This window comes from Manis javanica, chromosome 14 (assembly GCF_040802235.1).
Source record: "Manis javanica isolate MJ-LG chromosome 14, MJ_LKY, whole genome shotgun sequence".
Taxonomy (NCBI): Eukaryota; Metazoa; Chordata; class Mammalia; order Pholidota; family Manidae; genus Manis; species Manis javanica.
This window is the reverse complement of record NC_133169.1, coordinates 78604944-78616132: the sequence shown is the minus strand read 5'-3', so window position 1 is coordinate 78616132 and position 11189 is coordinate 78604944. Positions and strand designations below refer to the sequence as shown.

At 42.1% G+C, this 11189-nt stretch overlaps 1 protein-coding gene across 1 annotated transcript in view; it reads right to left on the bottom strand.

Annotated features, from left to right (window-relative positions):
- LOC108384170 (protein diaphanous homolog 1-like) overlaps nt 1-1767 on the bottom strand; it is a 48731-nt gene extending 46964 nt beyond the window's left edge. The window contains exons 1-2 of the mRNA XM_037017266.2: nt 1447-1767; nt 115-294 (exon numbers count right to left, since the gene is read on the bottom strand). Of these exons, the coding sequence (XP_036873161.2) occupies nt 115-294; nt 1447-1767 (501 nt within the window). The remainder of the gene's footprint in view (nt 1-114; nt 295-1446) is intronic.
- Nucleotides 1768-11189: the final 9422 nt, after the last annotated feature.

Sequence of the window (11189 nt, the reverse complement as noted above, 5' to 3'; positions counted from 1 at the left end):
AGAATACCTATTGGTGGCAGGAGTAGGATGACTGACTCCTGCTCCAACACAGGCTTGTCCTGAGGCTGCTCAGGGCAGTTGCTGGTCACTCTGCTTTCCCTGCTCAGACATTACCTGTCCTATAAGCTGGGACACCTCTGTTGCCAGAGCCTGTTTCTCTGCTGCAAGCTGTTGTTTTTCAGAATACAGTGTATCCCTTTCCCCCTGAAGATTGTTGAGCTTCTGCTCAAAGCCACACTCCGTCTTCTCCGTCTCCACACGTAGCTCATGTCCAGCTGGTAAGTCTGAGTCCAACTAAAAGAGAAAGGAATCAGACTCCCAGTAAGTCCTCCGTCTCAGCAAGAAGCAGAATCATTCCCTGTCACTCATTGTTTGGTGCCAGTCCTTGGCCTACGGAGCTCACGTTCCCAGGGACTGCCTGGGGAAAGGAGAGCACCGTGATTTTGATCTTGTAAAAGTTAAAGGAGGGGGTACCAGGGATCATTTCCATAGTCTACCTATTGTTAGAGTTATAAAAAACAGAACTAAACAAAACTCCTAAGATTTTAAAGACAGTTAACCAGAACAGGTATGGTGTATAATAATCCCAATAGTCTCTAGAATCAAAAACCTAGTCATCACATTGTGGTGACTAGACTCCCCCCCATTATCAAGTCCCCCCCAACATACACCATTACAGTCACTGTCCATCACCATAGTAAGATGGTATAGAGTCACTACTTGTCTTCTCTGTGCTATCCTGCCCTCCCCGTGCCCACCCCCCTATGCTATGTGTGCTAATTGTAATGCCCCTTACTCCCCTTCTCCCTCCCTTCCCACCCACTGTCCCCAATCCCTTTCCCTTTGTTAACCGTTAGTACATTCTTGGGAAACCTGAGCATAACATTGTATACTGATGATACCTTAATCAAAAAAAAAAGTCCCTTAACTCCTTTGGGCCTCAATTAAACCTATAAAACAGGGGGAGTAATAACTACTTACATGAGAGGATTTTTGTGAGAATTAGTGTATGAAATATATAAAATGGCTATTGTCAGGTAGGAATCAATTAATCCTAGTTGCTTTTTCTTTTCTTTTTTCCCTTTGTCAGAGCACTACAAAAACTGGGAGAATGACTTTCTGTGCAGTAAGGCCTGGTTTAAGCACAGGCCGGGAGAGCTCAGAGGTCTAAATGAGTCCAAGGACTTGATGGGATGCTTTGTTCTAGGCCTTGGTTTTCTGAACTTATAAATAGATCCCATGCCTTCTCCCCATTTCCTTATGAAGAAAACAGTTCCTGCTCTGCCCTCTTGGAGAGAGAGAATAATTTTCCCTTCAGAACAAATTCTAAAATATACAATGTATCATTGGGAGCCACTCCGTGTGTTCTATTTAAAAGGAAAGGTGAAGTTAAATCTTTCTACCTTCAATTCTACTCTTGGACCCAGTGTCAGGGGATATACATGCCTTGAGTGCAATGGAGGTCCCACTTTTTCGGCCATCCAGCAGTGGCCGGAAGCGCTCCATGTCCTCTGTCTTGGTACTTTCCATCACGGCCCGCAAAAACCTCCAGTTCCTCTCCGGGAACAGGGAAAGGGAGAGAACCGTCTGGGTGCTCTCGCACAGTGAGGTCTGCAGCCCAGACTCCGCGGGGCCACAGACCGGTGCGGGAGGAGGGCGTAGCGTCATCAGGGCTCTGGAATCCCCATTGTCCGCATCACACAGCACCGGGACAGCGATCAGCTGCACGCTCAGGACCATCCGAGAAATGTATTCCCTTAAGTTCATCGCTACAATCCAATTTATAGAAATCAAATCAAGACCCCTGCCCTAGGAAGTATAATTTGGTAGAAGTTTGGGAAGGGCATTTAATAATACCAATTTCTAATCCCTGTAACATCTGGCCTACTTCTAGAAACCTATCCCACATAAATGCATAAATGTGGAAGAACACACATTACGAGGATATTCATTATGGCATCATGTGTAGTAGTAAAAACTGTTCTTGTCACCTATTGCAGGGACCAGAATCGGCTAAAAAAAAATTCTATCCAGAAGTTTAGCAATGGGGGAATTGTTAAATTATGGGACATATATACTATGGAATGAGAAATAGCCATGAAAGATAATAATGTAAATCTATAAGTAATGACATAGAAGGATGTCCAAGATTTACTGTTAAATAAAAAGAAACAAGTTGAAAAGAATGAAAGATATGATTTAGCTTTTGTTAAACCAAGCAACAAAATTAAAAATCTATCCTATACATGAGCTTGGCTTTATAGGCATAGGCCATCTTCCCTTAACCCCAAGATACCATCTTTTGGAGTGGCAGAAGATGTCTTAGAATCCAGGAAATGAAATATATTTGTCTGTCCTAGAAAAAGATCTAGGAAACTGTACCAAGCCATTAACAACGGTTACCTATACAGAATAGAATTTGACAAAAGGATAAGGCTGTTAAATTTTACCTTATGTATTTCTACATTGTTTGAATTTTCTAAACAATGTTGTGTTACATCAGAATTTAAAAAAAGCAAGTAAGAAAGAAACCCTTGTTGTAGACATTACAGACATTAATGGAGATCTGGGGTGTATCCTGCTATACACCTCTGATAACCAGTGGTAACTCCAGACAGCTCCCATCACTTAATCTATCTTAAACTTGAGTGTTCACGTCTGGGAAGAAATATGGTCTTACCTAGTATTGAAGCCTGAGTGGACACCTAAGCAACCTAATTTTCCTCTAGACTACAGAAGATTTCTGGTAAAAAAGAGAATGGAGAAGAGAAATAATTCCAGTCACATACATGTCATCTGGCTGTGGCAGGATACAAAGAGCAGAAAGCAGCTTAGCTGCGTCAGTCCTCATGTTGGGAAGAGCAGGATCCATGGCTCTGAGCGGCAGTAGGATTCCTTCTTCTGTCTCCAGCATGGTCTTGATTCCAAACTGGTAGGACAAGAACAGAGAAGGGAGACTTAAAGGTGACAGCATCTATAACCATGGGCAAGAGGAGGAACTGTTGTGGGTTGAATGGTGTTCCCTAAAATTCATATGCTGAAGTCTAACCACCAGTACTTCAGAATGTGCCCTTATCTGGAAATAGGGTTATTCTTAAAAAAAATTTTTTTTGTTAAGTTATCATTGATATACACTGTTATGAAGGTTTCACATGAAAAACTTTGTGGTTACTACATTCACCCATATAATCGAGTCCCCTCCATACCCCATTGGGGTCACTGTCCATCAGTGTATTAAGATTCCACAGAGTCACTACTTGTCTTCTCTGTGCTACACTGTCTTCCTCGCAACCCCCCAACACCATGTGTACCAACCATAATACCCCTCAATCCCCTTCTCCCTCTCTCCCCGCCCCCCCTCCCCCATCCCTCCCCTTTGGTAACTGCTGGTCCCTTCTTGGGAGTCTGGGAGTCTGCTGCTGTTGCGTTCTTTCAGTTTTAGCAGTGACTGCTCTTATGCTACAGGTACATAAACTGTCAGTACAATGTGGTGATAAGGACTTTTTTCTGCTAATCAGCTTGACCCAGGTTTGGATCCCAGTTCTGTGAGCGGAATCAAGTTGCTTCATCTGAGTTTCAGTTCAATTATCTATACAATGGGAATAACAACAGTACCTATTTTGCAAGGTTGATGTAAAGCTTAATGAGACAATAAATCTAAAGCTCTTTACCACAGTGCTAGGGCTACAGTAAGTATGCAATAATTAACTGCTATTTTTACTGTTACTTATTGTTATTCCCTGTCCTAACAGTAAGGATGGAATTAATCTTCCCATCTATAAAGATGGTGAATATTTATTAATATTTATAGATAAGAAGATTGGCTTTATGCAAGTTGTAGCACACGAAGTCCAAGAAAACAAAAGGTTTCTAACATCACATAAGAAGATGAAAATGCTTGCAGGATAAATGAAATCTCAAAGGTCCCTGATTCTAAGAGTACCAGAAATGTTCTGTCTCGCCTACAAGTGAAAATTCGCACCCCAAAGAGAACATGTGAAAGTAACTCACGTATCCACAAAGGAAAAGAGAATGTAAGGGTTATATCTATATAAAACTTTCAAAAGAAAACAGGAGAAAATTTTAGTAACTGTGAGTTTAGCAATGAGTTTTCAAATACGACACAAAAAGCAAAAGGCAAAAAAAGTAATTGGACTTCATCAAAATTAAACATGTTTGTCCTTCAAAACACACAAAGAAAATGAAAGGTAAGTCACAGGAGGAAGAAAATATTTGCAAAACACATATGCAACAAAGGACATATTTTAGACTATAATAAAAAGGTTTGAAATGGGCAAAAATTTTGAACAGACACTTCAAAGAAGATATGCAGATAGCAAATAAACACATGAAAAGATGCTCAACATCACCACAGAAATGTAAATTAAGAATAGGATTTGCAAATGAGATACACTCCTTGCCTTCAAGAATGGCTAAACTTTAAGACTGTTCCTACCAAGAGTAGACAAGGAACTGGAACTCACATAATGTGTGTGGGAATGTGAAATGGTCATACAACCACTTTGGAAAGAACTTGGCAATTTCTTTAAAAGTTAAACATAGCCCCACCATATAAGCTAGTCATTCCATTCTGAGGATTTTACAAAAGAGAAATGAAGGCCTTATGTTTAGACAAAAACCTGTACACAGAGGAAAAATAAAAACCCAAACTAGAAACAATCCCAATGCCCATCAACAGGTAAATGAATAAATTATAGTAGATCCATACAAGGTAATTGTGTTCAGCAATAAAAAAGGATGAGCTATTAATACATGTAACAACACATGTGTTGAAGGAAGCCAGAAAAAGGGTTCATATGGTATGATTCCATTTATATGAACTTCTCGATAATACAAACTAATCTGCAGTTCCAGAAAGCAAATCAGTAGTACCTGGCGATGCAGACACAGGGGGAGAGGTGAGCAGGGGAGACCACAAGGGGCAGGGCAAAACTTTTGAGGGTGACGGATATATTAGTTATCTTGACTGTAGTGGCGGCTTCAAAAACTGCACTAAATATATGCAGTTTCTTGTATGTTCATTAATAAAGTTCTAAAATAAAAAGGGGGTAGGGTGTGATATCCAAAAGGTGTGTGGCCAAAAAGAGGGTGAAGACTCCTAAATAAAGTGTGGGGTGGAGGGGCAAGTGTTATTATCTTTATTATCTTTTTTTACTGATCAGAAAGAGAAAAAGAGAGAGAGAGAGAGAGACGAAAGAAAGAAAGAGAGAGAAAAGAGAGAGAGAGAAAGAGGGAGGGAGGGAAGGACGGAAGGAAGGAAGGAAAGAAGGGGGAGGGGGGGAGGGAAGGCAGCTGTACGTGAGAGACAAGCCCACTACCAAGTATACTGCTTGGTTTCCTGTGACCTTTAGGACCAAAGATGGTTTCTAAATCAACCTCTGTTGAGCTCTTAAGGTATGGTAAATCTTAAAAGAAAATACATGGTTGTTTTTTATAACACAGACATTTTTTTAAGGAGTCCAGGTCAATTGTCTTTTAAAATGTCCCACCATCTGGATTTGCTGGTCGTTTTCTCAGTGCGATCAGGTTGAACAGTCTGGTAAGAGTCCTGCATGGGTGGCTTCCCACTGTGTCACCTTGGAAACATTTTGTGTTAGGTTGTCTCATTATCAGTGAGGCTCAGTCTGTTCACTTGGTTAAAGTGGTATACCCAGGTTCTTCCTTCCAAAGTTATTTTTAAATATTTGTGATTAATAAGGAATCTGTGGGTGATATTTGAGACGGTGCAACAATAATTCACCCCCTTTTAGTATTTTAGTGTCCACTGATGATCCTTGCCTGAATTCGTTTCTACATCGGTGGTTATGAAGTAATTTTCTATCATTCCTCCTACATTTGCATAGCTGGAATTCTCCTGCAAATCACCTGGATAAATTTTCGGATTTAAATTCCCCACCTTTTCTTGGGGAAGCCAGGACTGACTGAGTTCCCTAGCCGTGACTAAGTCAGGGCTCCTCTCCAACCCCCTGGTCATTGCCTCCACCAGACTTTCACGCCTGCAATTAGGTCACTGTGTGATTATTTACTGTCAGTCTCTCAATAGACCGTGGGCACCATAGAGATGCACTGCTTCAGTCACATTCACAGCAGTAACCCTGAGCCTAGTCCAGTGTGTTTACACTGTAATTGCTCAACATATATTGGTTGAATAATGGACACAGAATTCTAACTCTTCCCGTTCTCGGGAGGGAGAAATGAGATTCCTGCTTCCCCCCCAACCCTGACCTCACATTTGCTGTGGCGGGGTGGAGCGCACAGAGCAGCTAGCTGCCTGCTCTGGTCTGAGCCTCAGCCTGAGTGCACCTAACTGGCGGGGGGGGGGAATCTCGGGTGAGGCGAGAGTGTAAGCAGGGGAAGGCCTTGGGACAATTGGAAAGCAGCTCTTTGTGTGCTCACCCACCATGGCAAAATGCACGTGTGCACACACACACACACACACACTCACTCTCTCTCTCTCTCTCTCTCTCTCTCTCTCTCTCTCTCTCTCGCCTTCAAGGCACGCCCTACAGCCTCTCCCCTGGTGTCAAATCCATCTCACTTCACAGTGACCTAACTTCTCCAAGGGCCTTTCCCATTCATTCATGTAACAAATATTTTTTGAGGAACTTTGGTGTGCAGACGATGCCCAAGGTCACCTAACAGACTGCGTGTGTCAGGATGCTTCCCCTCCTCTCAAAAACAGAAATAATTTGGTTCTTTGAAATCCCCCCAAAAGCATTGAAATAGTCATTGGGAAAAATGCAAATTGGGTTGGAATTCCTTAGGGTTCGTTTTCAGGTCAGCATTTTAACAATTATGAATCACTGCATGTTTTTCTCAAAGCTTAGAGCATCTAAAGGTGCCAGGTAGGTGCTTCCAGAGGACGCAGGAAGGCGCAGCCCCACCGCCAGCCCGGTGGTGAGCAGACAGGCAAAGTGCAGCGGCCGCGGGCCTAGAGCTGCCTGGGGCGCCTGGCCCAGCCTGGTGGGCTGAGGGGTCCCCTCTGACAAACTGTATTCACGTTACCCCGGCAGAGGCTGTGAACTGGCATTCTAAACAGTCTCTGCCCAGAATTTGCTGTAAGAGAGAAGTGCCTCAGAAAAGGTTATGATAGAACGTCGGAACATTCTACAGAATAGGAGGCACGGGGTCTTCTGCGCCCTTGGATGGTATCCTGAGGGTGTAGAAAGCCAGTGAAGGGATTGCAGGGCTTAGATCTGAGTTTTAGAAACCTCTGCTCCCCGCTGCAGGGTCTCTTGGGACCTCTCCCCCTCCCTCTGCTTCTGCCCGCGTCCTCACCCCTTTCTCTTGTGCCTACGCCATCTCTCCCATTTCCCACCTCCACGGCTCACGGGAAGGGGCCTGACCCCCCTCCCCGTGGCAGGAAGCCCCCCCTTCCTCGAGTGGGGTAAGCTGCAGTTTACCCTGCTCTCCGCCTCTAAGGGCCACGGTGTCCAAGGCAGTAGAGAGCTGGTCTGGGGGACTGGCAAATGGGGGTCCAGCTTCTGAAGGATTGGATAAACTGCCTTCCTCCTCGCTGAAAGGGAGCAGGTCTTGGGTGCGGGGTGTGGGTAGGGTGCTAGATCTGAGGCCTGAGAGAGGACAGAAGGGGCATGAGCCAGGCCAGCCTGGAGACCTTGCTCTCATCCCCTCTCTCCCCAGCTCCCAAAATGGCGATGAAACTGGCACCTGGCCCAACAACCATTCGACACGGAGATGCTGCAAGCCGTGATCTTGGCCTCCGCCCGCGGTAAGTTGTGCCAGTGTGAGTGCTGGGATGGTAGACCCGGGGTTCTGGGGGCGCCCCACAGCCACCAGGCCCTGTGTCTGGCCATCAGCCTGCGTGGTTTCTGCAGATCTTTAACTGCTCTGAGAGCACCCATACTTCCAGGACATAAAGCCAGGTTAAGGAATAGCTGAGGGGTCAGGGTCCTGGGATGCCCAGCAGGGAAGGCACTATTGAGGAGAGGTGGGGAGTAAATTTTATCTCTTTACCTTGTCTGATTGCCACGGCCAGGACCTCCAGTATTATGTTGAATAAAAGTGGTGAGAGTGGACGTCCTTGTCTTGTTCCTGATCTTAGAGGAACTTTTCTCCGTGGAGTTTGATGTGAGAGCCGTTGGTTCGTTGTATATGGCCTTTATTATGTTGAGGTACTTGCCCTCTATACACACTTTTTTGAGAAGTTTTATCATGAATGGATTTTGAATTTTGTCAAATGCTTTTTCAGCATTTATGGAGATGATCATGTGGTTTTTGTCCTTTTTGTTGATGTGGTGGATGATGCTGATGGATTTTCTAATACTGTACTAATAAATCCTACTTGATCATGATGGGTGATCCTTTTTGATGTGTTCTTAATTCGGTTTGCTAATATTTTGTTGAGTATTTTTGCATCTATATTCATCAGGGATATTAGTCTGTAGTTTAATTTTTTTGTGGGGTCTTTGCCTGGTTTTGGTATTAGGGTGATGTTGGCTTCATAGAATTGAGTTTGGAAGTATTCCCTCCTCTTCTGTTTTTTGGAGAACTTTAAGGAGAATGGGTATTATGTCTTCTCTAAATGTCAGATAAAATTCAGCGGTGAATCCATCTGGTTGGGGGTTTTGTTCTCGGGTAGTTTTCTGATTACTGATTCAGTTTCATTGCTGGTAATTGGTCTGTTCAGATTTTCTGCTCCTTCCTGGGTCAGTCTTGGATGGCTGTATTTTTCTAGGACTTGGTCCATTTCTTCTAGGTTGCCCAGTTTATTGGCATATGATTTTTTGTAGAATTCTCTGATAATTTTTGTACTTTTGTGGTATCCATTTTGATTACTCTTTCTTCATTTCTGATTTTTTAAAATTGTTTAGTCTCTCTTTTTTCTTGATAAATCTGGCGATAGATTTGTCTATTTTGTTTATTTTCTCAAAGAACAAATTCTTGGTTTTGTTAATATTTTTCTCATATTTTACTCTTCTCTATTTTTAAAAATTTCTGTTCTGATCTTTATTGTGTCCCTCCTTCTACTAACTTTGGGTTTAATTTCTTCCTCAGTTTCTCGTTTCCTTAATTGTGAGTTTAGACTGTTTATTTGTGATTGCTCTTTCTCTTGAGGCCTGTATTGCTATGTACTGCCCTCTTCAGACCACTTTTGTGGTGTCCCACATATTTTGAACTGTATTTTATTTTCATTTGTCTCCATGTACTGTTTGATTACCTCTTTAATTTGTTTATTGATCCATTGATTACTTAGAAGCATGTTGTTTTGCCTTCATGTGGTTTGTGGGGTATTTTTTTCTTCATGTAGTTTACTTCTGGTTTCATACCATTGTGGTCTGATAAATCGTTGGATACAATTTCAATCTTGTGGAATTTATTAAGGCTGTTTTTGTGGCCTACTATGTGGTCTATTTGAAGAATGTTCCATGTACTCTTGAGAAAAATGTGTATCCTGCAGCTTTTGGGTGGAATGTTCCATAGATATCTCTGTTAAGTACATCTGATCTAATGTGTTGTTCATTGCCTCTGTTTCCTTATTTATTTTCTGTGTGGTTGATCTGTCTATTATTGTGAATATTGCGTTAAAGTCTCGTAAAATGAAGATGTTGAATCAGTGAGGGTGAGATGGGAAGTGGGCAGATGTGAAAAGGTAAATATTGACATTTATCAGAGACACAGAAGCTAATCCCACCTCATGGAAATAATATTTTGGTGCAAGGATGGAGAAATATAGCAATGGAATAGATAGAGCCCAGAAATAACTGTGTACCTGTACTGTCTGTAACTTGATTTGCCATAAAGGTGCTACTGAGATTCAGGGGAGAAAAGATTACTTTTCAATAAATGGTGCTGGAGAAAATGAAAATATTGGAAAACAGTGAATCTGGAACCTGGTCTTACACCATACATGAAAATTAATTCAAGGTGGATTATGGATCTGAATGTAAATGGTGAAACAATAAAGCTTCTCAAATACAGTAAAGGAAAACTACCATGGAGTTGGAAAGATTTCTCAAATAAGACCCCAAAAAAGCATTAAGCCATGAAAGAAAAGGGAAAAAAATAAATTGGACTTCATGAAAATTAACTCTGTTCATCAAAAGACATAATTAAGAGAGTGAGTTGGTAAGCCACAGATTGGGGGAAGATTTTCATAATACATATTTATGCCCGAGGAAGGACTCATATCCAGTATTACAGATATTCAACAACACCTCTAATCAATGAGAATGAGGCATATCACTCAAATTAGAACCACAGTGAGAGAATAGCACAAACCCATAGAAAGGCTAAAATTAAAATATTCAAAATGTTGGTGAGTTCCTAGAGCACCTAGAGGCGTAAATTGGTTCAACTGCTCTGGAAAACCATTTGTTGGTATCTGTTAAAGCTAAGCAGTCTCCTATCACGTGACCCAGCAATTCTACCTCCAGGTAAAAAGCTGAGAGAAATGAGTCCATGTATCCACCAAAAGGCATATGAAAGATGGTTGTTCGCAGCTCTGGCCATAATAGCCCCAAGTGGAAACAGTACAAATGTCCAACAGAAGGATGCAAAACACATTGTAGTATTGCCATAAAATGGAATATCACACAACAGTAAGAAGGACTGACATACACAGTAGCGTGGATAAATCTCAAAAATGTTCTGAGTGTGTATCTGTGTGATTCCACATACATGGAGTTAAAGACAGGCGAATATAAAAGGTCATGATAAAAGAGTAGTGGTTGTTGTTGGGGTGGGTATTGCCCTGGGAGAGGCACAGGGAATTTTCTGAAGTGACTTGACCTGGGTGGTGGTGTCACACATAAGTAAAAATGTATCTAACTGTGCAGTTGAGAATGTACACTTTACAGTGTATAAATCATACCTCAAAAAAGAAAAAACTGAAGAAAGAAAGAAAGAATATGTCTTTTGTTAGTGTATTTCTGGCTTAGCAAGAAGAACAATAGATTCTCATGATGGTGCTGACAGCACACAAAACAAAACAGAACCGAACAGAAGTCTTCGTGGCTATTAGGCTGACCATTTTGTGTCTTGTGATGCATGACATCAATTTCAAATTGAATTCTTTTGACAGAGAGAGCAAGGGGATGGGACTTTTGTTCATCACACCTAATCATACATAGAAAAATGAAGAAGATGCAACCACAAAGATCTCATAACCCAGAGCACTTCCGAAGCACAGACGGGAGGCAACAAAGAGT